General features: G+C 39.7%; 1 protein-coding gene and 1 pseudogene across 7 annotated transcripts in view; both read left to right on the top strand.

The window, feature by feature from the left end:
• Positions 1–3,335: 3,335 nt before the first annotated feature.
• On the top strand, positions 3,336–4,179 carry LOC112605933 (annotated as a pseudogene).
• Positions 4,180–10,076: 5,897 nt separating this feature from the next.
• The window catches only part of HIKESHI (Hikeshi, heat shock protein nuclear import factor), a 41,156-nt gene continuing 24,394 nt past the window's right edge, over positions 10,077–26,838 (top strand). For 3 of the 7 annotated variants that reach the window (XM_025358113.1, XM_025358110.1, XM_025358112.1), the window contains exons 1-2: positions 10,092–10,342; positions 14,090–14,327. In XM_025358113.1, the coding sequence (XP_025213898.1) occupies positions 10,313–10,342; positions 14,090–14,327 (268 nt within the window). In that variant the 5' untranslated portion in view covers positions 10,092–10,312. Of the gene's footprint in view, positions 10,343–11,220; positions 11,399–14,089; positions 14,328–24,777; positions 24,902–26,838 lie in introns of all 7 variants that reach the window. The other 4 variants (XR_003115732.1, XM_025358114.1, XM_025358115.1 and 1 more) reach the window with 4 other exon arrangements.

Below are 26,838 nucleotides of genomic sequence, written 5' to 3' on the forward strand. Positions count from 1 at the left end.
TTGTCAATAATTTTTTTTTGAAACACAGTTATACCCACATCCATTCTTTTGCTTATTCTTGTATTCATTTACTTATTAAGTTCCCTGCCCTCTTGGAGCTTATATAGTCTAGCTGTGGACAGTTAATTATATCTTCAGGTGTAAGTAACAATAAAGCAAACTAAAATTGGCTTAAGTAATAAAGGAATACATGATCTTGCATAGCCAGAAATACAGAGGCTGCAGGGATGCTTGGCTCAGCAGTTCTTTGTGTTGCAAGAGCATGACAGGATAAAGACCTTACGGCCCTAGAATGTTTACTATCTGGCCTTTTACAGATAATGTTTGCTTAACCCTGACCTAAGAGAGCATCCTCTGATCATAGAAGCATATTCTCAGCCCTAACAGGAGCTGGAAGCTGGGATAGGACAGACACTGAGGTTCTGAAAATTGAAAAGTCCCTTCTGAGCTTCCTTGCATTGCTGTGTTCCTTGGCTCCAAGAGGGGGTCGGGGGAAGATCAAGGGGAATGCAGAAAAGGAGGGGCTGATGATAAAAAAAAAAAAAAAAAAAAGTTCCCAGAGCCCAGAACAGCTGGTTATGGGCACCCCCTGCTGGAGAGTTGGCAAAATTCTGTGACATAGGTCATTTAGTCAGCAAATGTGTAGAGGTCTACTGTATGCCAGATTGTGAAGAGCAAAGGTAAAGTTCTTCTCTTAAAGGACTGACTCACAGTCAAGAGTAGTCAGGCTCCCTAATTAGATATTTATGCTGTCTAGTCAAGTGTCAATTGCAGTCGTACTTAATAAATGATAATTGATATAATATGCTTATAGTCATTCAGTAAATAACTATTACATGTTTGTTAGGGGATAGGTGTTGGACTACACACTGGAGATAGAGTGGTAAACAAAATAGACACATTCCCTGCCCTCTTGGAGCTTATATTCTAGTGGATGTTGTGTTAATTATAACATCAGTTGTAAGTAACAACAAAACCAACTAAAATTGGCTTAAGCAATAAGGAATATATTACCTCACATAACCGTAAGTACAAAGGTAGGATAGGCTTTAGGGCTAGTTGATTCAACAGCACAAGACATCAATAAAGACAAGTTATTTTCATCTCATTCTCTGCCTTTCTGATTGTGCTGGCATTTTCCTCAGGTTGTTCCTTTATTATTTTTATTATTATTTTCTTTTTTTGGAGACGTCTCACTCTGTCTCCCAGGCTGGAGTACAGTGATGTGATTTCAGCTCACTGCAACTTCTGTCTCCTGGCCCCAGGTCAGGGCCTCCACCTCCTGGGCCCAGGCCCTCCCACCTCAGCCTCCTGAGTAGCTGAGACTACAGGCATGAGCCAACCACCAACTAATTTTTGTATTTTGTAATTTTTTTTTGGTAGAGATGGGGTTTGTGATGTTGCCTAGGCTGGTCTGGAACTCCTGGGCTCCAGTGATTGAGCCTCGGTCTCCCAAAGTGCTGGGATTATAGGCGTGAGCCACCACACAGGCCTCAGGTTGTTCCTTTTGAAGTTTCAAAATGCTTGCTACAACTCGAAGTATCACCTTCAGATTCATCAAAGTACAGAGACAGAAAGTGATCATCTCTTTGTGTGGCTTTTTCTATTTTGTTTAAAGAGACAGGGTCTGACTTGTTGCCCAGGCTGGAATGCAGTGGCACAGTCATAACTCACTGCAGCCTTGAACTCCTAGGATCAAGAGATCCTCTGACCTCAGCCTCCCAAATTTCTGGGATTACAGGCGTGAGCCACTATGCCTGGCTGTGTAACTTTCTTTTTCTTCTTCTTTTTTTTTTTTTTTTTTTTTTTTTGAGACAGGGTCTCACTCAGTCATCCAGGCTAGCGTGCAGTGGCACAATCACAGTTCACTGCAGCCTCAACCTCCTAGGCTCAAGCGATCTTCCTGCTTTAGCTTCCGGAGTAGCTGAGACTACAGGCCTGTGCCACAACACTTGGCTAATTTTTTACTGTGGCCTTCTCACGATGAAGACACTTTTCTCAGAGGCTCCCAGAAAACTTCCTTTCAGGTTATGGGACTGATCCTAAACCAATCACTGCAAAGAGAAGAGAAAATTGTTGATTAAAGTAAGGGCTTCCCCTGGGGCTCCTGAGTCATAGAGAGGAGAGATGGATGCCAGGACAAAATTGGGGTTCTGTTAACAAGGAAGAAGGGGAGAAGTGAATGTTAAATAGATATCTGCCAGCATCTGCTATAGGAAAGGGAAACAAATACATAAAAATTATTTTCATGGGCCGAGCACAGTGGCTCACGCCTGTAATTCCAGCACTTTGGGAAGCTGAGGCGGGTGGATCACCTGAGGTCAAGAGTTTGAGACCAGCCTGGCCAACATGGTGAACTCCTGTCTGTATTAAAAATACAAAAAATTGGCTGGGCATGGTGGCAGGCACCTGTAATCCCAGCTACTTGGGAGGCTGAGGCAGGAGAATCACTTGAACCTGGGAGGCAGAGGTTGCTGTGAGCCGAGATTGTGCCATTGCACTCCAGCCTGGGCAACAAGAGTGAAACTCTGTCTCAAAAAAATTTTTTTCATATGATGAAGGAATTACAAAGAAGTTAGCTTTTGCTGCTGAACAAAACACCTACAACTTCTATGGCTTAAGACAGCAATTTATTTAACTCATGATTCTATTTGGGCTGAGCTCAGTTGGGTGGTTCTTTTGGAATTGACTGGACTTACTCATGACTGTGGTCAGCTGCAAGTCAGCTAGGTAGCTTTGCTCATGGGATCTGGCTGTTAGCTGAGGAAATGAGTCCAGGTGTCTTTACTTATCCAGCAGGCTCTCCTTGGCTTATTCCAGTAGTAAATCAGCAAACTTCCAAGAACTAGAGCAGATGCTTGCAAGTAGTTTTGAAACCTAAGCTTGGAACTGGAACATTATCAGTTCTGCTGCATTCTTTAGGTCAAATTAAGTAAGAAGGCCAAGAAGGTGAAGAAATAGATTCCATCTCTTGAGAGGAGGAGCTTCAAAGTCACATTGCAAGGGCATGGACCCAGGTAGGGAAAGAACTTGTGACACTTTGGCAATTTATCACAGGTGCTAAGAGTAATAGGGAAAGCTACCTGGGTCTGCCTTCAAGAGAGAACTATCATTTGTAAAGTTTCAAATCAGCAATATGTCTACTCTGAGCTGAAATTCTTATACTAGTATAACTGTTACTGATGATTTCATTACACTGTTCTAGGTAGCAGAAGTTCAGAGGTTGTGATGCTGTGATTTAAAACAATAATATTAGGGTTTTCTGAGCTTCTTCCTGATGGGCAAGGAGATCAGTGGTCTCGTTTTTGGCCTTTCTTCACTGCATGGCCCCCCAAATGCCATGCTTTCTATTTCTGCTTCAAAAGAAGAAACCAAGAGCACCTTCTGCCTCGAGGCTGGAAGAGACATCAGTCTCTCTGGTCTTGCTGAAGAAGGGAGAAAAAGAACAGCAAGAAGCAACTGCACATATTGATGAAGTACAAAATGAAGTAGACTTAATAAACAAGCCAATGAGGAGACTTTGAAACCAGAACAGAAATATAACAAACTCGGCCAACTATTTTTTCAGATGAGGTCTGAATTGATAGCCAAAATCCCAAAGGGGTAACAGCATTTGTCAACCATCGACAAGTGTCTGCACTGCTTGTGGAGGAGGATGAAGAGGCACTACCTCATTTAACCAGTGTTGAAGTGACAGAATTTGAAGATATTAAACCAGGTTACAGAATATTTTCATTCTGACAAAAATCCTTACTTCAAAAATAAAGTTCTCTCCAAAAACTTTAATCTGAATGAGAGTGGTGCTCCATCTTCAAACTCACTAAAATCAAGTGGAAATCTGGAAAGGATTTCATGAAAAATGCAAGTCAAATGCAGAATAATGCCAGCAGGAAGAGGCAGCATGGGGAACCACAGAGCTTCTTTAACTGGCTTACTGACCATTCTGATGCAGATGCAGATGATTGAGGAAAGGTCATCAAAGATGGTATTTGGCCAAATCAACTACAGTATTACTTGGGTCCCAATATGGATGACAAGGAAGGGGAAAGAGAAAAAGAAGATGATGAAGACACGGATGAGGATGAAAGCGAAGATAAAGATGATGATGAAGGGGAGGAAGGACAGGAAGATAAAGGAGATGACCAACAGAACACCAATGGATTCCAACCTTCCTTTTAAAACATTTTCTCCAATCCCTGGGAGCAACTTGCAGTCTGTTTTTTTCCTCTTGTGCTCAGTCACCCTGTTGTTGAGGTATTTTCTCTATACCATGGTTCCTAAGTTATTTTGGGGAGAAATATATTGAGCAGAGGTGGGCATTTTGACAGCATGACTTCTTTCATATGGATGGAATCATATATGTGGTCTTTTGTGGCTTCTTTCACCTAGCACAATATTTTGAAGGTATATCCATATTGTAGCATGTATCAGTACTCTATTTTTTTATGCTGAATAATATTCCGTTGTATGGATATACCACGTTTTATTCATTCATTCATTCATCTGTTGGTAGAGACTGGATTTTCACCTTTTAGCTATTACGAATAATGATGCTGTAAGCCTTCATGTACAAGTTTTGGTTTGGACATGTTTTCATTTCTCCTATATCTTAGGAGTAGGTCCACAGGGTCACATGGTAGCTGTTTCCACAGCGACTGCACCATTTTACATTCCCATCAGCAGTGGATGAGGATTCCAATTCCACATCCTTACTTCCTAGTGGGTATAAAGTGGTCTATTGCAGTTTTGATTTTCATTTCCCTAATGATATCCAGCATCTTCTCATATGCTTATAGGCCACTTATATATCTAACTTGGAGAAATGTCTACTCAGATTAGTAGAGGACTGAATAGACCCTCCCCACTCCCCTAAATTCATGACCATTTGGTACCTGCGAATGTTGCCTTTTTGGAAATACCATCTTTGCAGATGTAACCAATTTAAGTTGAATCCATACTGGAGTAGGGTGGGCCCTAAATATAATGACTGGGGTTCATACAAGAAAACACAGAGACACAGTGAGGAATACCATGTGAAACAAGCCAGTGAGGCAGAGTTTGAAATTTATCTATACGTTAAGAAATGCCAACTGCTGGCAACACCCAGAAGCTAGGAGAGAATCATGGAATAGATTCTCCTCTGGAGCCTGCAGAGGGCACATGGCCCTCCCAACACCTACTTTGACTTCAAACTTCTAGCCTCCAGAACTATAAGAAAATAAATTTCTGTGGTTTTAAACCTCCCAGTTTGTAGTAATTTGTTACAGCAGCTCTAGGAAATTAATAAAAACCCATGGCCCATTTTTACATTGGGCTGTCTTATTTTTTTTTAAAGATGGGGGTCTCACTGTATTACTCAGGCTGGCCTTGAACTCGCAGGCACACGTGATCCTCCTGCCTCAGCCTCCTGAGTAGCTGGTACTATAGACGTGCCACTGTTCCCAGCTTAGTGTTATCTTCTTATTGAGCTGTTAAGTCCTTTAAATATTCTGGATACAAGTCCCTTATCAGACATATGATTTGTAAATATTTTCTCCAATTCCGTGGGTTTTTTTCATGGATCTTTTGAAGCATATTGTAAATTTTGATGAAGTAGAGATTATAAATTTTGCTTTTCTTGCTCATGGTTTTGATGTCGTATTTAAGAATCCTTTTCTAAATCCAAGGTCATGAAGATTTAACCCTGTTTTCTTCAAAGAATTTTATAATTTTGACTTGTATATCTAGATCTTTGATTCATTTTGGGTTGTTATATATGTTACGAGGTTAGGGTCCAAGTTTATTTTTTTGCATGTGGCCATCTAGTTGTCCCAGCATCATTTATTGAAAAGACTATTCTTTCCCCCCATTGAATGGTATTAGTGCTCCTGTTGAAAATCAGTTGACCATAGACATATGGTTTTATTTCTGGACTCTTGAATCTAATCTATATGTCTACCCTTGTGCCAATACCATACTGTGTTACCTTGAACTCCCAGCCTCAAGTGATCCGCCCACCTTGGCCTCCCAAAGTGCTAGGATTACAGGCATGAGCCACCCTGTCCAGCCTTTTAAATACTATACTGCCTTGATGACTGTTTCTTTGTAGCAAGTTTTGAAATCAGGAAGTATGGATATTAGTTTGTTCTTTTCAAGATTGTTTTGGCTATTCTGGATCCTTTGCTTAAGAGTTTTAGAATCAGCTTGTCAATTTCTACAAAGAAGTCAGCTAGGATTCTGATGGGAATTGCACTGAATCTGTAGATCAATTTGGGGAGTACAGCCTTCTAAACAATATTAAGTCTTCTGATGCATGAATATGGGACATTTTCCCATTTATTTAGATATCCTTTAATTTCTGTGTTATTCCATTTGCATTGCTAAAAAGAAGTAACTGAGGCTGAGTGAAAAGAGGTTTATTTTGACTCAGTTCTGCAGGCTGTACCAGCATGGTGGCAATATATGTCCAGCTTCTGGTAAGGGCCTCAGGAAGCTTACAATCATGATGGAAGCTGAAGGGGGAGCAGGCATTCACATGGTGAGAGGGAGCAAGGGAGATGCCAGGCTCTTTTTTAAATATATTTTTTATTTTTTTTAAACAATCAGCTCTCGAATGAAATAATACAGTGAGAACTCACTACTGCAAGGATAGCACCAAGCCATTCGTGAGGGATCTGCCTCCATGCTCCAAACACCTCCCACTAGGCCAACCTCCAACCATGAAGTTCACATTTCAGCATGAGATTTGGAGGAGACAAATGTTCAAGCCAGATCAATTTCTTACAACAACTTTTTTGTAGTTTTCAGAGTATATACTTTATACTTCTTTTGTTAAATGAGAATTTTAAATGAAATTATCTTCTTAATTTCACTTTTGGATTGTTCACTGCAAGTGTATAGCAACACTATTTTGTATATTGACCTATCCTTCAATCTTGCTGAAATTGTTTACTGGTTCTAATAGTTTTTTTAGTGGATCCCTTAGGATTTTCTATATACACGATGTCCAGGCATGGTGGCTCACACCTGTAATCCTAGCACCTTGGAAGGATGAGGTGGGCAGATCATTTGAGGTCAGGAGTTTGAGACCAGCTTTGCCAACATGGTGAAACCCCATCTCTACCAAAAAATACAAAAATTAGCCAGGCATGGTGGTGCGTGCCTGTAATTCCAGCTAATTGGGAGGCTGAGGCAGGAGAATCGCTTGACGTTGCGAGGTGGAGGTTGTGGTGAGCTGAGATTGCCACTGCACTCCAGCCTGGGCAATTGAGTAAGACTCTGTCTAAAAACAAAACAAAACAAACAAACAAAAAAACCCAAAAAGATTATGTCATCTGTGACTAGAGATTGTTTTACTTTTTCATCTCCAGTTTTATTTATCTTGCCTAATTGCCTTGGCTGGAATTTCCAGTACAATGTTGAGTAAAAGCAGGACCTAATCTATATATATATATGGTGGCCTTAATCTACAACCACTTTTTCTCGGTATATGGTTTCCTACTACCCAGGGTGCCTCTGATTTAATTTTTTTTCCACAGAGATTCATACCAGTGGGCTTTTGCAAGGTGTGGATGAGGAACAGATATAAACATCTTAACATTGATTTTAAGCAATCTGCCTGTCTTAGTCTTGCCTTCTGTGGCCCCTGGTATCTCCAATTCCTGGGCTTCTCTGATATTCATCTTTCTCTGTAAGTACCTGACTTTGATCTTCCACTCCTCTGCTAAGTCATTTGCCTTTCTTTTATCTACTTTCCATTGATATCTATTGTGACTTGGAGTTACAGATATCTCCCAGTTCAGGGAAGACAGAGTTTGTGTGTCTATTTGTTGTTCTCCTTGTTTTGTAAATAAAAATTTTTCAGAGGAGAGAAAAATATATTTTTGCTGTCTTCAAGTCAGAATTCAGTCCTAGAATTGGAAGAAATGTAATGGCCAAAATGATAAAATAAATGATCTCATCATTAGGTTAATTAATGAAGAGCTAAAACCAGGATTCAGAATCCCTGATACCCTGGCCAAGATTAAATTATAAGTGGTTCTTACTCCATAGAATCATATAGTTTGAGAGGGGGGAAGTACCTCTGAAGTTTTCAGCCAATTTCCCGAATTTTCCGTAAGTCTCCTCAACAATGTAAGTGGATTTCAGCATTGGTCAAAATATCAATGTGAATGGGAGCATTCACTCTATTCCATGACTATCTATCCTTATTTCAGAGAGCTCTGATTATTGGAAAGATTTTTTCCCTGAAACATTTTTTCTTCACTTCTTCACACTGTATCTAGTTCTGCTCACAGAAGTTACAAAGAACTACTGTATGTACAAATAATATAGTTTGGTAGCTGGAATACTGGCTACTCTAGAGATATGATACTATACTCACTGCCTCTATGTACAATCTATAACTAAGACAGTTCACCAGCAAAATGGAGAAAAAGCTCAACTCTCACATAACAGAGATTGAGACAATTAATAAACAGCAACTGTAATTAAAAAAAAATTCTAAGCTAGCTAGTTCTCAATCCATTAAATAAGATTGCTGGGTAGGAGAAGAAATGACTATCAGGTGGGTCATAGGAAGATTAGTGAAGAAAACTGAGAGGATATGTAAGAAATAACCAAGTGAATATTACAGGGAGATAAAACAAGTTGTATAAGCACATACAAATTTAAAAGTAGGAGTTGCTCAGAGAATTCAAAAGTATGGCTAGTGCACAAGGTGGGTATGAATAAGACATGGAAAATTAGTTAGGAAAGGCAATAATGCTAAATATTAACATTTATTGAGTAAGCTACATTCTGGCCACTACTGGGTACTTTACATGTAAGAACCCTCGAAACAACTTTATGAGGTAGATACTATTATTACTTCATTTTAAAGATGGGGAAAAGGAGGTATGGGAGTGTTAGGTTAACTTGCCTAAGATTATGTAACTAATAAATGGCAGAGATGGGCTCTGAAGCCAGGTAGTGGGTGCCTTAATTTATGAAGTGGTCTTCATATGAATGGCCTTTTTATTCGGAAGGTTCTAGGACTTTTTAGGTAGCAAGTTGGAGACATTGGTAGATCCTTTCCTACCTCTTCATCTTTGGCTCAGCTATCTCAAAGGAGTATCAGTGATAAGATAGGTGATCAGTTTAGGGATCCACAGTGGAGGCCAGAAGACTGTTCCAAACACTGATCCCCCGTATATAAACTAAGGACAGGGAAGACAGACCTGCTTTATGGCTGGTGGCCAAGCTCAGATATTTAAATTGGACAGAGACCCTTTACTATCCTATTCAAGATGAAAAGGAATTGGAGCTGTGAAAGGGAGAATAAGTATTGGTGGCAATCAGTACTTGATGCCAGTTTTTTTTTTTTTTTTTTTTGGCTATTGTTTTGTATTTCCTATGAACCTTTTCTGCAAATGCATATAGAAAAAAAAAATAGATATTTTTACAACAAAACTCCCACTAATTAAGCACAGCCAGGCACTATGCTAAGTGTTTTATACATATTAGCTCATTTAATCCTCACAGCAACCCTAGGAGATAGGCACATTATTTTTCTTTTGCAAAGGAGGGACACTGAAGCACAAAGACATCTACAACTTTTCCACAATTGTACAGCAAATGAGCGTGACAACTAAGTGAAGCTGGAAAGAACTATAAACTGTAGACAAGTACAAAACAATTGGTTAAAGATTAGTACTTGTGAGATACTGTGTAGCAGAAAGAAACCCGGATTTGGATTAGGACTTGAAATCAGCCTCCAACATTTACTGCTGTGTAAAGATTTGAGGTTGCTCACTCCTATAAAATTTGGATTATAATACTTACCTCATAGGGTTTTTGTAAAGATCTAGTGACGTGATTATTGTAAAAGTGCACTATCTCTCAGATGTTACAGAAACGTTAGAAGTATCTCCTCCCAGGATTGTACATGGAAATGAGAGATCCACAGATGGTGTGGCTATAGAACACTCGGACTACCGATCCCAGTGTGCAAAGCCTCCGGGCTTACTTTCCCGGAAACCGGCGCAGTGCCCTCTGGGACTTGTTCTGGGACTTGTAGTCTTGTACTGGCGCTGGCCCACCTTCCTTCCTCAGTGGGGAAACCGGGTGTAAGCCCCGGAAGTACTTGTTGCCTGAGCGGCGTGCTGCTTAGGAAGAGAAGGTCAGAGGTCGCGGGGCAGAAGCGTTCCAGCCGCTGGCCCAGTCACTATGTAGTGGAGGGGCAGACACCCTCTCACAAATTCTGGAAGGTTCTTAGTCTCGACTAGGGCAGTAGCCCCAGGACTCCTAGTCGCCGGCTTCAGGTCACTGCCGGCTGAACGGAGCTGCCGTCGCCATGTTTGGCTGCTTGGTGGCGGGGAGGCTGGTGAGGATGGGACCGAGTGGTATCAGGAAGGGGTCAGGATATCGAGGGCGAAGCCCTGCGGCGGGGAGGGTACGCAGGCTCTAGGGATGCGGGGAAGCCCACTTAACTGTATTTTGGCTGGGTATGTGAGGATGGAGCGTGGGAAGCTGGGTGCTCTCCTATGCCCAGCTCCGTTCAGATTCTTTCGAATAGTAGTCACAGTATTAGTTGGCATTTATTAAGTGTGCATTTTGTACAAGTACTGGGCTAAGTGCAGTGTACGCCTTTGGTCACTCAGCCTTATGTGTGGCGCTTATTTGGCACTTTGAACTTAATCCTCATAACTCGTGAGATGGTCTTTATCTTTGACATTTTGCAGTTAAGGAACTAAGTTCAATCGCCAGTATAAATGCCTCCCTTATTACCGTGAGGTAGAGGTGAATTTGGGATTGAATCTGGTCTATAGCAAACGGTTTTTCAAAGATTAAGGTGCTCAGGCAGTGTATATCTGCTGGGTCCCTTTGGAAGAACCCCAGTAAAAATATGCTTAATTTAATTGGAAGTTGGCAGAAACTTAACGTGTGAACCGTATCTGAGATAACCAGAGAAGGATGCAAGTAGTGTGTTTCCTTATTGGTCAAAATAGATAACCTACATTGCCAAATTGTTAGAGTAAATGAAATCAGCACCTGGAATTCTTTAGGAATAATCTGGAAGGTGAATCTTTTTTGTTTCCTTAGAAACCACACAGACATCAATTTTCAGGCCTGACTCCTTTCCCCTAGAAGTATTTTTCCTTCTTTTTTCTTCTGGCTTTTTTAAATGTTGCAATCCCTTTGTTGAATTGTCTTTTTTTCCCATCAAGTTTTGATAATGTATTGTATTCTGTACATATACAGTTCTAAGAAGCCAGAAAGATAAATTGGAGATGACTAGCCTCATAAAGTTTGTCTCTTGAATGACTGTGAGACCCCTGTGGTGATGGTGGTAATTCATAATCCTGGTGAGATAATTCTACCCTGCTCTTAATAGGGAAAAAGAAAGGACAACCCTGGAATGATTGTGTGACTCAGACGAGTGAGTGTTATTAATTAATGACATTAAAATTGTGTTTCTCAGAGAATAAAAAACCTATTTAGAATCCATGTATCTCTCATGTTGTCAACTAATTTGGAAGGAAATTCAATTATAGTAATACCTGTCTCTATATATTAGGGATACTTGGTCCTTTAATTATGGGGTATTAGGACATATCAAAGTGAAGGACAAATAGACCTAGTGGCATCTCAAAACTTAACTACATTACTCTAAGAAAAATTTACTTATCTAAACTTACGAACCCAGTTTTTATTTCTTGAGATTTTTTTCTTAAAGAGATAATACCTTTTCTTAATGTGAAAAATTAGAGTGTGATGATACAGATTTGCAGACTGTTCAGTACCCATACAAAGTTGACACTTGAGAAATACTTATTTTGCCTGGTGGTTATTTCAAGACTCACAAATAATAGTTTCCCACGCTTTTTAGGTTATATGCATGCCAAAGACTGGTGAAATTGAATTTAATACTAATACTGGCCATTTGGTTTATGTTCTTCCTTTGTTTTATTCTTTGTACTAAAGCTGGAGGATTTTAAATTGGGTTAGAATACTTCTGAAGAGGGAATCAGAATTTGACTTTAGGAACTCTCAGCCTTTGTATCTTGGGACTTAATTTAGGGCAGGCAGTTGATACTACTTTATAACTAATAGGTAGTTGAAATTACATAGCAGTATATTTTTCTTAAGTTTCTTTGTATCAGTAGATAGGATATTATAGAAGGAAAACTTATCTAACACACATATTTTCTCTGTAAGGCATGCCATGGCCTTCTTGCACTTAGGAAGGCTAGCCAGCACTTGAACTTGGTCATTTTAAACAGCACAATCACCAACAAAAATCACAAAAATGCTTTAAATAGATTAGACTGTGAAAAGGACACTTTTTCATATTATGAGGACTGAAACAAGATGGCATGTTCTACCTCAGCTGCCAGTGTGTGAGTTGCACACTCCTTTTTTTTTTTTTTTGAGATGGAGTCTTACTCTGTCATCCAGACTGGAGTGCAATGGTATGATCTCGGCTCATTGTAACCTCCGCCTCCAGGTTCAAGCGATTCTCATGCCTCAGCCTCTCAAGTAGCTGAGACTACAGGCTTGTGCCCCCATGTTCAGCTAATATTTGTATTTTTAGTAGAGACCGCATTTCGCCATGTTGGCCAGGCTGATCTGGAACTCCTGACCTTAGGTGATTCACCTGCCTTGGCCTCCCAAAGTGCTGGGATTACAGGCGTGAGCCTCCGTGCCAGGCCTACAACTCACATTTTTTGCTACTGTTCATATGAGTGTGTCCATGAATGACTGCAGAAATGCAGCAAGCATTGATTTGGGATTACAAATTTTAGTGAGTAGACGAATTCAGATAAAGGATTTGTGAATAAGGAGGATTGCCTAATTACTTCTGGATTGCTTACCTGTTTTAATTACCTGACATTCTTTCTTTTATTTATTTTTGGGACAGGGTCCCGCTCTGTCATCCAGGCTGGAGTGCAGTGGCGGGACCTCGGCTCACTGCAGCCTTGACATCCCAGGTTCAAGTGATTATCTGTCCTTAGCCTCCCGAGTAGCTGGGACCAAAGGTGCATGCCACTACCCCTGGCTAATTTTTGTATTTTTTGTAGAGATGGGATTTTGCTGTGTTGCCCTGGCTAGTCTCCAACTCCTGAACTCAAGCCAGCTGCCTGCCTCGGCCTCCCAAAGTGCTGGGATTACAGGCATGAGCCATCGTACCTGGCCCCTTTATCTTTGAACTGTAGGGTGAGAGCTTAGGTGATGTGTTTTGAATAACCTTTCATCTTTACAGCATTCTAAAGCTACAGTTATTTTTATTTATTTATTTTTTGAGACAGCGTTTAGTCCAGGCTGGAGTGCAATGGCGCGATCTCGGCTCACCACAACCTCCACCTCCCGGGTTCAAGTGATTCTTCTGCCTTAGCCTCCCGAGTACCTGGGATTATAGGCATGTGCCACCACACCTGGCTAATTTTGTATTTTTAGTAGAAATGGGGTTTCTCCATGTTGGCCAGGCTGGTCTTGAACTCCTGACCTCAGGTGATCTGCCTGCCTTGGCCTCCCAAATTGCCAGGATTACAGGCGTGAGCCGGCACGCCTGGCCTTATTATTTTTTATGTAAGTAGAATCCTTTCAGGGCACCTGTGAAATAATTTATTTTAATTTAATTTTTATTTTTTTGGACAGAGTTTCACTCTTGTTGCCAGGCTGGAGTGCAGTGTGGTCTCAGCTCACTGCAACATCCGCCTCCTGGGTTCAAGCGATTCTCCTGCCTCAGCCTCCCAAGTAGCTGGGAATACTTGTGCATGAGCCACCATACCTGGCTAATTTTTGTATTTTTAGGAGAGATGGGGTTTGCCCTGTTGGCCAAGCTGGTTTTGAACTCCTGACCTCAGGTGATCTGCCCGCCTTGGCCTCCCAAAGTGCTAAGATTACAGGTGTGAGCCACTGTGCTCGGCCTGAGTTATATTTTTAAAAGATTGCATTTAGTAGATCATGATTGTAAAACTAAGTATGTTTTAAGACTATCAGGTTTAACATTTTATTTGGTAAAAAGACTACAATGAATTATGCTGGTAATATAACTTATAAACGATAGTGTTAAGAGTTACAGAAACTCATAGAACTATTGAACTAAGACAAGTTTCTTATTTTCTAGGTGCAAACAGCTGCACAGCAAGTGGCAGAGGATAAATTTGTTTTTGACTTACCTGATTATGAAAGTATCAACCATGTTGTGGTTTTTATGCTGGGAACAATCCCATTTCCTGAGGGAATGGGAGGATCTGTCTACTTTTCTTATCCTGATTCCAATGGAATGCCAGTATGGCAACTCCTAGGATTTGTCACGAATGGGAAGCCAAGTGCCATCTTCAAAATTTCAGGTCTTAAATCTGGTAAGAATAATATGTTAAAGTAGTTTTATAATTAATCAAACCTTTTTCTTAAATAGCATAACATGGAATATGGCTTTTCCCCCTTTCGATTGTGTTTTTCTGGTTGTTGAAGTAATACAAAACATTATTTTTTATAAAAGACAATACAGAAACATTTGAAAAATAGTGAAAGACTTCATTGGTTCCTCACTCCTTCCTTCTCCCCCTAGAGAGAACCTAAGTCTTCGTTCTTTTTGTGTAGTATATACCTTCATAAAAATATTTTTTTTGGCCTGGCACGGTGTCTCACGCCTGTAATCCGAGCACTTTGGGAGGCCGAGGTGGGCAGATCACGAGGTCAGGAGATCGAGACCATCCTGTCTAACAAGGTGAAACCCCGTCTCTACTAAAAAATACAAAAAAATTAGCCGAGTGTGGTGGTGGGTGCTTGTAGTCCCAGCTACTCGAGAGGCTGAGGCAGGAGAATGGTGTGAACCTGCGAGGCGGAGCTTGCAGTGAGCTGAGATCGTGCCACTGCTCTCCAACCTGAGGGACAGCAAGACTCTGTCACATATATATATATATATATATATATTTTTTTTTTTGGTAGCCTGTGGGCATTTTAGCAAATAATGAGAGGAATCTTCTCATAATTTATAATATACACCTACATGTGTTAAGTGAGAAGATAAACCAGATAGACTTGTATAGCAAATAGAATGGAAGTACTTATTTTTTTCCTTTAAGATTGTTGAATTAGATTTGATCACCCCTCCAATGTTCTTCTTTTGGTTCTGTTGACATTTATTTATTTATTTATTTATTTATTTATTTTTTATTATACTTTAAGTTCTAGGGTACATGTGCACAACGTGCAGGTTTGTTACATATGTATACATGTGCCATGTTAGTGTGCTGCACCCGTTGACTTGTCATTTACTTAGGTATATCTCCTAATGCTATCCCTCCCCCTCTCCCCACCCCACAACAGGCCCCAGTGTGTGATGTTCCCATCCTAGGTCCAAGTGTTCTTGTTGTTCAATTCCCACCTATGAGTGAGAACATGCAGTGTTTGGTTACCTATCCTTGCAATAGTTTGCTCAGAATGATGGTTTCCACCTTCATCCATGTCCCTACAAAGGACATGAACTCATCTTTTTTTATGGCTGCATAGTATTCCATGGTGTGTATGTGCCACATTTTCTTAATCCAGTCTATCATTGATGGACATTTGGGTTGGTTCCAAGTCTTTGCTACTGTGAATAGTGCCGCAATAAACATACATGTGCATGTGTCTTTATAGCAGCATGATTTATAATCCTTTGGGAATATCCCCAGTAATGGGATTGCTGGGTCAAACGATATTTCTAGTTCTAGATCCTTGAGGAATCGCCACACTGTCTTCCACAATGGTTCAACTAGTTTACAGTCCCACCAGCAGTGTAAAAGTGTTCCTATTTCTCCACATCCTTTCCAGCACCTGTTGTTTCCTGACTTTTTAATGATCACCATTCTAACTGGTGTGAGATGGTATCTCATTGTGGTTTTGATTTGCATTTCTCTGATGGCCAGTGATGATGAGCATTTTTTCATGTGTCTGTTGGCTGCATAAATGGGATCTTCTTTTGAGAAGTGTCTGCTCATATCCTCTGCCCACTTTTTGATGGGGTTGATTTTTTCTTGTAAATTTGTTTAAGTTCTTTGTAGGTTCCGGATATTAGCCCTTTGTCAGATGGGTAGATGGTAAAAATTTTCTCCCATTCTGTAGGTTGCCTGTTCACTCTGATGGTAGTGTCTTTTGCTGTGCAGAAGGTCTTTGGTTTAATTAGATCCCATTTGTCAATTTTGGCTTTTGTTGCCTTTGCTTTTGGTGTTTTAGACATGAAGTCCTTGCCCATGCCTGTGTCCTGAATGGTATTGCCTAGATTTTCTTCTAGGGTTTTTATGGTTTTTAGTCTAGCATTTAAGTCTTTAATCCATCTTGAATTAATTTTTGTATGAGGTGTAAGGAAGGGATCCAGTATCAGCTTTCTACATATGGCTAGCCAGTTTTCCCAGCACCATTTATTAAACAGGGAATCCTTTCCCCATTTCTTGTTTTTGTCAGGTTTGTCAAAGATCAGATGGTTGTAGATGTGTGGTATTATTTCTGAGGGCTCTATTCTGTTCCATTGGTCTATATCTCTGTTTTGATACCAGTACCCTGCTGTTTTGGTTACAGTAGCCTTGTAGTATAGTTTGAAGTCAGGTAGCGTGATGCCTCCAGCTTTGTTCTTTTTGCTTAGGATTGTTTTGGCAATGCTGGCTCTTATCTGGTTCCATATGAGCTTTAAAGTAGTTTTTTCCAATTCTGTGAAGAAAGTCATTGGTAGCTTAATGGGGATGGCATTGAATCTATAAATTACCTTGGGCAGTATGGCCATTTTCACAATATTGATTCTTCCTATCCATGAGCACGGAATGTTCTTCCATTTGTTTGTGTCCTCTTTTATTTCGTTGAGCAGTGCTCCGTAGTTCTCCTTGAAGAGGTCCTTCACATCCCTTGTAAGTTGGATTCCTAGGTATTTTATTCTCTTTGAAGCAATTGTGAATGGGAGTTCACTCATGATTTGGCTGTTTCTCTGTTATTGGTGTATAAGAATGTTTGTGATTTTTGGACATTGATTTTATATCCTGAGACTTTGCTGAAGTTGCTTATCAGCTTAAGGAAATTTTGGGCTGAGACGATGGGGTTTTCTAAGCATATAATCATGTCACTTCCAAACAGGGACAATTTGACTTCCTCTTTTCCTAATTGAATACCCTTTATTTCTTTCTCTTGCCTGATTGCCCTAGCCAGAACTTCCAATACTGTGTTGAATAGGAGTGATGAAAGAGGGCATCCCTGTCTTGTGCCAGTTTTCAAAGGGGATGTTTCCAGTTTTTGCCCATTCAGTATGATATTGGCTATGGGTTTGTCATAAATAGCTCTTAATATTTTGAGGTACGTCCCATCAGTAACTAATTTATTGAGAGTTTTAGCATGAAGGGCTGTTGAATTTTATCAAAGGCCTTTTCTGCATATATTGAGATAATCATGTGGTTTTTGTCTTTGATTCTGTTTATATGATGGATTACGTTTATTGATTTGGGTATGTTGAACCAGCCTTGCATCCCAGGGATGAAGCCAACTTGATCGTGGTGGATACACTTTTTGATGTGCTGTTGGATTCAGTTTGCCAGTATTTTATTGAGGATTTTTGCATCGATGTTCATCAGTGATATTGCTCTAAAATTCTTTTTTTGTGTCTTTCTGCGAGGCTTTGGTATGAGGATGATGTTGGCCTCATGAAATGAATTAGGAAGGATTCCCTCTTTTTCTGTTGATTGGAATAGTTTCAGAAGGAAAGCTCTTCTTTGTACCTCTGGTAGAATTTAGCGGTGAATCTGTCTGGTCCTGGACTTTTTTTGGTTGGTAGGCTATTGGTTATTGCCTCAATTTCAGAACCTGTTGTTGGTCTATTCAGGGATTCAGCTTCTTCCTGGTTTAGTCTTGGGAGGTTGTATATGTGTCTAGGAATTTCTCCATTTCTTCTAGATTTTCTAGTTTATTTGCGTAGAGGTGTTTATAGCGTTCTTTGATGGTAGTTTGTGTTTCTGTGGGATCGGTGGTGATATCCCTTTTATCATTTTTTATTCCATCTATTTGATTCTTCTCTCTTCTTTATTAGTCTCTCTAGTGGTCTATCAATTTTGTTGATCTTTTCAAAAAACCAGCTCCTGGATTCACCGATTTTTTTGAAGGGTTTTTTGTGTCTCTATCTCTTTCAGTTCTGCTCTGATCTTAGTTATTTCTTGCCTTCTGCTAGCTTTTGAATGTGTTTGCTCTTGCTTCTCTAGTTCTTTTAATTGTGATGTTAGGGTGTCAATTTTAGATCTTTCCTGCTTTCTTTTGAGGGCAGTTAGTGCTACAAATTTCCCTCTATACACTGCTTTAAATGTGTCCCAGAGATTCTGGTATGTTGTGTCTTTGTTCTCATTGGTTTCAAAGAACATCTTTATTTCTGCCTTCATTTCGTTATGTACCCAGTAGTCATTCAGGAGCAGGTTGTTCAGTTTCCATGTAGTTGAGTGGTTTTGAGCGAGTTTCTGCTTCCTGAGTTCTAGTTTGATTGCACTGTGGTCTGAGAGACAGTTTGTTATAATTTCTGTTCTTTTACATTTGCTGAGGAGTGCTTTACTTCCAACTATGTGGTCAATTTTGGAATAAGTGCTATGTGGTGCTGAGAAGAATGTATATTCTGTTGATTTGGGGTGGAGAGTTCTGTAGATGTCTATTTGGTCCACTTGGTCCAGAGCTCAGTTCAAGTCCTGGATATCCTTGTTAACTTTCTGTCTCGTTGATCTGTCTAATGTTGACAGTGAGGTGTTAAAGTCTCCCATTATTATTGTGTGGGAGTCTAAGTCTCTTTGTAGGTCTCTAAGGACTTGCTTTATGAATCTGGGTGTTCTTGTATTGGGTGCATATATGTTTAGGATAGTTAGCTCTTCTTGTTGAATTGATCCCTTTACCATTACCCTTGTCTCTTTTGCTCTTTGTTGCTTTAAAGTTTGTTTTATCATAAGAGACTAGGATTGCCACCCCTGCCTTTTTTTTTGTTTTCCATTTGCTTGGTAGGTCTTCCTCTATCTCTTTATTTTGAGCCTATGTGCGTCTCTGCACATGAGATGCGTCTCCTGAATACAGCACACTCATAGGTCTTGACTCTTTATCCAATTTGCCAGTCTGTGTCTTTTAATTGGAGCATTTAGCCCATTACATTTAAGATTAATATTGTTATGTGTGAATTTGATCCTCTCATTATGATATTAGCTGGTCATTTTGCTCATTAGTTGATGCAGTTTCTTCCTAGCATTGATGGTCTTTACAATGTAGCACGTTTTTGCAGTAGCTGGTACCAGTTGTTCCTTTCCATGTTTAGTGCTTCCTTCAGGAGCTCTTGTAAGGCAGGCCTGGTGGTGACAAAATCTCTCAGCATTTGTTTGTCTGTAAAGGATTTTATTTCTCCTTCACTTATGAAGCTTAGTTTGGATATGAAATTCTGGGTTGAAAATTATTTTCTTTAAGAATGTTGAATATTGGCCCCCACTCTCTTCTGGCTTGCAGAGTTTTTGCTGAGAGATCTGCTATTACTCTGATGGGCTTCCCTTTGTGGGTATCCCGACCTTTCTCTGTGACTGCCCTTAACATTTTTTCCTTCATTTCAACTTTGGTGAGTCTGACAATTATGTGTGTTGGAGTTGCTCTTCTCAAGGAGTATCTTTGTGGTGTTTGCCATAATTCTTTGCTTTGATACTTTGAGGCATTTTGTGAAGAAATGTGAGAATGAAACTAGATTAGGTGCTATTTATACCTATTGAATCTCTGGTTCCCTTGAAAATCTAGATGAAGACAGACCTGAAAATTCCTTTTTAAAAATTTTTAATTATTTTATTTATTTTTGAGATGGAGTTTCGCTCTAGTTGCCCAGGCTGAGTGCAATGGCACAATCTTGGCTCACTGCAATTTCCGCCTCCCGGGTTCAAGTGATTCTGCTCCCTGAGGCTGCTGAGTAGTTGGGATTACAGGTGCCCACCACCACACTTGGCTAATTTTTTTTTTTTTTTAGTAGAGACAGGGTTTCACCATGTTGGCCAGGCTGGTCTTGAACTCCTGACCTTAGGTGATTCACCCGCCTCAGCCTCCCAAAGTGCTGGGATTACAGGTGTGAAAATTATTAAAATATAAATATATATTCTCCTAGAAACTGTTTATGGTGTCCAAAGTAAAATTGTATTTAGGTACCATGTAGGTAACTTGTTCATATATTTACCAAACATTTGTGTATCTATTATGGGGATATAAAGGTGATAATTAAGTTCTTGCCTGAGATAACTCATAGAGGAAGACATTTCTGTAGACCAGTAATTGGAATGGTGAAAAGTAATAGTGGATGTTTGTACAGAGTGCAGAAGGAGAATAGAAAAGGTAGCAATTAACTCGTAAGTGGGTTGGGGAAGCTTTCCTGGAAGAGGTGACATTGGAGCTCTTAGGCAGACAAGTAGGACTTTGTCAGGCCTATAAGAGATCTATTGGGCATTCTTTTCTTGGTGGAGGTAATAGGGGCATAAGGTGAAAGTTTGAAAGCGTGGTGTGCTCAGAGTGACATCAGGGTATATGTGAGAAAGATAGGCATGGATTATGAAGTTTTATGTAGCACACTGACTCATTGGAAGTGTAATAGGTCAGCAGTTTTTAACATGCTTAGGTCACAGACCTATTCCATAGTATTCTAGAAAGTATGTGTACCATAATGTAAATACTCAAATATTTGCATCTACTCTGAAGCCCATTCATGTATCCCTCCCGCAAAACAACTGCTCTTGTAGGTGCAGAGAAGCCAGTGAACAATTTTGAGTAAAGGAATGATATCAGATTTTATTTTGCTGTGAGGCCTCTGTGAAGAATGAACTGCAGCAGTTGTACCTCCTCACAGAGGAGGTAGCTGTTACTGTTTTATATAGTTGGTATTCTACAAGGAGAAATGGGAGGCTGGATGTGGTGGCTCACGCCTGTAATCCTAGCATTTTGGGAGGCTGAGGAGGCGAATTGCTTGAGCTCAGGAGTTTGAGACCAGCCTAAGCAACATGGTGGAACCCCCCTATAGTAAAATACAAAAAATTAATCAGGCGTGGTGGCATGTGCCTGTAGTCCCAGCTACTTGGGAGACTGAGGAATGAGAATCGCTTGAACCCAGGAGGTGGAGATTGCAGTTGCAGTGAGCCACGATCATGCCACTGCACTGCACTCCAGCGTGGGCGACAGAGTGAGACTTCATCTCAAAAAAAAAAAGAGAAATTGGAGAGAGCAATATTTAAAGCTAAAAATTGTTTAGAATTGTAAGGAGCAGATTAAGTCCCTATAGTCCTTCTCAGTGGGGGGTTTCATGAGATAATTATCATAAATTCCTAAGGCTATGGTTCTTAAAGCAGGAGCTCCTTCCTGATCTGTAGGATCAACATCACCTGGGAATGTATTAGAAATGCTGATTCCTGGCAAGACCCCAGACCTGGTGACTCAGAAATTGGGTGTGGAATCTAGAAGTCTGTACTGTAATAAGTTCCCAAATGTTTGTGTTGCAAGCTAAAGTTTGAGAACTTCTGCTCTAGGGCATTCATGGTACATATACCCCTTATACATATGGCATAGCATTTGAACAATCTTTGGGAAAATTAAGATGGTAGTCACTCTTAAATCATTTTTTATTCTTCATTTTGGTTGTGCCTAGAAGTAAACAGTGTATCCGTAAGTAGAAAAATATAAATAGATAATTCAGTATATTCTAGTAAAATTACTGAACATTAAATATAAAGTAATAAAGCAGCCAGAGAGAGAAAAGTCATTTATAACTGAACAGCAGTTAATTTAGCATACTTAGCAAGAGCATTAATAGAAGCCAAAACTCAATAGAATAATATCATTAAAGTGCCAAGGAAAAATAAAATAACTTTCAAAACTGTCATTCTAAAGGAAGAAATATATTTTCAGATGGAGATGAAGAGTTTACCACTCATAGACCATTAGCTAAAGAACTACTTACCGGAGGTAGTTGTACTTTATAAGAGGAGGTTGAACCCAGAGCTTAGAAAATGATGCAAGACACAAAGTTAGCACAGAAATTGATAAACCTATAGACAAATTTGGACAACTTGATTGTATACAACAGCATAACAAACACACAAGAATTAATTACTGTTCTAGAAAAAAAAAATAAGACAGGAGGGGTGTTAATCTGAATTACTGTTTTTTGAGGTCTGGTTCTTAAAAAGGAGAGTAATAATACTGATTCTACTTACAAGTAATCCTATTAAAAATTTAAGTAAAACTAAGCTGGGTGTGGTGGCACGTGCCAATAGTCCCAGCTACTCAGGAGATCAAGGTGAGAGGATTGCTTGAGCCTAGGAGTCCAAGACCAGCTTGGGCAACATAGCAAGACTGTCTTCATTAAAAAAAAAAAAAAGTGCACCTTCCATGTCATTAGAGTAAGTGGAGGAAAGGCAGTAGAGAAAACAGTCCACTAGAATGTAGGAAAAGAGGAAAAAGAAGGCTGGGTGCAGTGGCTCATGCCTGTAATCCCAACACTTTGGGAGGCCGAGGCAGGTAGATCACTTTAAGGTCAGAAGTTCGAGACCAACCTGGCCAACATGTTAAAACCCCGTCTCCACTAAAAATACAAAAATTAGCCAGACGTGGTGGCGGGCGCCTGTAATCCCAGCTACTTGGCAGTCTGAGGCAGGAGAATCGCTTGAACCCAGGAGTGGAGGTTGCAGTGAGTCGAGACCCCACCATGGCACTCCAGCCTGGGCGAGAGAGTGAGATTCCGTCTTCAAAAATAAATAAATACATAAATAAAATTTAAAAAGGGGGGGCGGGAAAGCAAAGAAAACACATAGTATAGTATAAACAAAGTAAGGCATTGGAAATAATTTCAACTTTATGAGTTATATAAATCAGTTTTTATAAATGTAAACAGATTAAACTTACCAGAGAAAACAGAGATGCCAGAATGAGATTGTTTTATTTAAAGGCAGCAAACAAAATAATTATATTGCTATTTATGAGTAAGGAATCTGAAACATTCTGTTTTTTTTTTTTTTCTTTTGAGACGGAGTCTCACTCTGTTGTACAGGCTGGAGTGCAGTGGTGCAATCTTGGCTCACTGCAAGCTCCGCCTCCCGGGTTCATGCCATTCTCCTGCATCAGCCTCCTGAGTACCTGGGACTACAGGCGCCCACCACCGCGCCCGGCTAATTTTTGTATTTTTAGTAGAGACGGGGTTTCACCTTGTTAGCCAGGATGGTCTCGATCTCCTGACCTCATGATCTGCCTGCCTCGGCCTCCCAGAGTGCTGGGATTACAGATGTGAGCCACCATGCCCGGCCGTGAATCTGAAACATTCTAACACAAGGAACCAAAAGAAAGCTGGCATAAGTATATGAATTTTGAGAAAAATTAGACTAGGCAGAAGTATAGTCAAGGATAAAGAGATTCATTCACAAGGAATGAGATAATTTACTAGGAAGACTTAAGTATTTCTAGGAGGTTGCAGTGAGCGGAGATGGCTACACTGCACTCCAGCCTGGGCAACAGAACAAGACTCTGTCTCAAAAACAGAAACAAAAAGAAGTGAGGTTGAAGTGAATGATCTAAGTATTTAACATAAGCATTCCAAAGAAAGAAGAAAATGATGATGCTAAAAGTAGAAATTAATGATAGAAAACAAACAATAGAGAGGCTCAATGAAACCAAAATCTGTTTCTTTGAAAAGACTGATGAAAAGATGAGCCTCTAAAAAGATGAATCAAGGGCCAGGTGTGGTGGCTCATTCCTGTAACACCATCACTTTGGGAGGCTGAGGCAGGTGGATCACCTGAGGTTGGGCGTTCGAGACCAGCCTGGCCAATATGGTGAAACTCCATTTCTACTAAAAATACAAAAAATTAGCCAGGTGTGGTGGTGTGCGCCTGTTGTCCTAACACTTGAGAGACTGAGGCAGGAGAATCACTTGAGCCAGGGAGGCAGAGGTTGCAGTGAGCCGACATCGCGCCACTGTACTCCAACCTGGGTGATAGAAAAAAAACAAAAACAAACAACGAAGAATCAAGGAAAAAGAAGGCACAAGTAATGTTATTTAAAATGTGAAGAACAATAACTACAAGTTTAATAGAGCTTCAAATAAAATATATAAAGTTTTATGGCAGTACATTTGAAATGACATAGGAACAGACAAAATTGGCTATTTTCTAGAAAAATATACCAAACAAAACTGAAATAATTTATTTCAAGAATAGATTGAAATCCTGAATAGATGTAATATCAATAAAATTAAAATCAGTAATTAAAAATATACCTCTTCCTTCCACATACAGCCATCAGATGAGTTTACAAAGTTGTACTATACCGTTAAGAAACAAATTGTTCATATTTTATATAATTTTCAAAGAATAGAGAAAGAGGAAAAGTTACTCAGTTTAATAAATTTTGAAGCCAGTATAACCCTCATACCAGCAATGGCCAAAGACAGTATGAGAGAGGATATTGGCCTTTGTCAATTTTATTTATTTAGAATTTTTATCTAGGTACCTTAGTTATAAAATAAATTTAAGTTATTTAAAAATTTTGTATTAATAGAAAATTCAAGCATATAGAAAAGCAGATCTAAGTGGAATATTGAACCCCATTCTGCTCATCATCCAGCTTCAGAAATGACCACCTCATGGTTAATGTTATTTTATTTAGATGCCCATTTACTTCTCTTTTCATATTATTTGAGAGCAGATTCTACAATTACCACATGCAATCTGTAAATATTTTAATGTATGTCTTTAAAAGACAGTTAAAAAAACTATAATACTATTATTACATCTAAAGATAATTTTTTGTTTGTTTTAGAGACGGGGTCTTACTCTGTTTTCTAGGCTGGAGTGCAGCGTCCAGATTATAGCTCACTATAGCTTCAAACTCCTGGGCTCAAGCAATCCTCCTGTCTTAGCTTCCTGAGTAGCTAGGACTACAGGTTTGCACCACCCCTTTGGCTAATTTATTTTTGGTAGAGATAGGCTCTTGCCATGTTGCCCAGGCTGGTCTCAAATTCCTGGCCTCAAGTGATCCTCTTGCCTTGGCCTTCCAAAAGTGCTGGGATTATAGGCATGAGCCACTGTGCCTGGCCTAAAAATAATTTTTTTTTTTTTTTTGAGACCAGTCTCACTCTGTCGCCCAGGCCAGAGTGCAGTGGCAAGATTTCAGCTCACTGTAGCCTCAAGCTCCAGGGCTCAAGTGATTCTCCCACCTCAGCTTCCTGAGGAGCTGGGATCACAAGCGCTCATCACCACACCTGGCTAATTTGTGTCTTTTTTTTTTTTTTTTTTTTTTTGTAGAGATGGGGTTTTGCCATGCTGCCCAGGCTGGTCTCAAACTCCTAGGCTCAAGCAGTCCACCCCTTAACCTCTCAAAGTGCTAGGATTACAGGGCTGAGTTATCACACCTAGCCCCAAAATGATTTTTTTAAATATCAGATTGAATATCTGTAATCAGTGTTCAAATTGTCAATGGTCTCAAAAGTTTTATGTTTAAGTTTTTAAATACTTTAAATCAACATCCATGTAAGGTCCTTACAGGGCAATTGGTTGATCTCTCAAGTATCTTTTATACAAAGATAATGTATTCTCTCTTCTCCATTTCCAAGAAATTACTGGGACTTAGAGGTTTAATCAGATTTTAGTTTTTTAAGTTTTGGCAGGGTTCTTATAGGTGGTGGTGTGTTTTTCCACCAGGAATTACATATATGGATATGTTTTTGTGTGAAACTTAGCAGCCATTTGTTTGTAATTTATTAATTCAGTAGGGGTTCAAAATGATAGTGTTCTAATTTTGTCATTTTATTTATTATCTGTAAAATCTGTAGAGATAAACTTGTATATCTACTGTTTTGTTACCCAGAGATGGAGTTGTCATAGGAAACGCAGGATAAATGCTTCATTCTTTCTCTTTATGTGTGAATGTTCAAAAATGAGTTGATTCCCTAGCATCCTTCAAAGCTACTTAAAACAATTTTTAAAAGAATTATGAATCATGGATATATGTGTTTAGATATATTTGATTTATATATGATGTATTCTGACTATTGATATACCATCAGAATCCACTGGACCCAATTTTAATTTTTGAGTTTCTTTTTTAAGCAGGCTTTTATCCTGTGTTAAGAAATCTTGTAAAGAACAAAGAGGGCTGGGCACGGTGGCTCACGCCTGTAATCCCAGCACTTTGGGAGGCTGAGGCAGGTGGATCACTTGAGGTCAGGAGTTTCAGACCAGCCTGGCCAACGTGGTGAAACCCTGTCTACTAAAAATACAAAAATTAGCTGGGCATGCTGGCAGGTGCCTGTAATCCCAGCTACTCTGGAGGCTGAGGTACGAGAATTGTTTGAACCTGGGAGGCGAGGTTAGAATGAGCTGAGATTGTGCCATTGCAATCCAGCCTGGGTGACAACAGTGAAACTCTGTCTCAAGAAAACAAAGAAAATTTATTTTTTATTAACAGATTATAGTAGCTTTATTGATGTATAATTGACACACAGTTAATTGCACATATTTGAAGTGGCTTGATAAATTTTGATATATCTACACTTGTGAAACTGTCACCACAATCAATGAATGGATCTGTTTCCACCACCTTTTCTCCACTGTAGGCAACTCCTGATGTACTTTATGTCACTATAAAATAGTTTGCATTTTCTAGAGTTTTATATAGATGAAGTCATACAGTATGCACTCTTTTTTTTTGTCTGGCTTTTTTTACTCAGAATAATTATTTTTGCAGTCATTCATGTTATGTGGATCCTTTGATTGTGGTGTTCATTTTTTTCACTTTTTTTTTTTTTTTTTTTGAGACAGAGTCTCATGCTGTTGCCCAGGCTGGAGTGCAATGGTGTGATCTCAGCTCACTGCAACCTCT

Source organism: Theropithecus gelada, chromosome 14 (genome assembly GCF_003255815.1).
Source record: "Theropithecus gelada isolate Dixy chromosome 14, Tgel_1.0, whole genome shotgun sequence".
Lineage (NCBI taxonomy): Eukaryota > Metazoa > Chordata > Mammalia > Primates > Cercopithecidae > Theropithecus > Theropithecus gelada.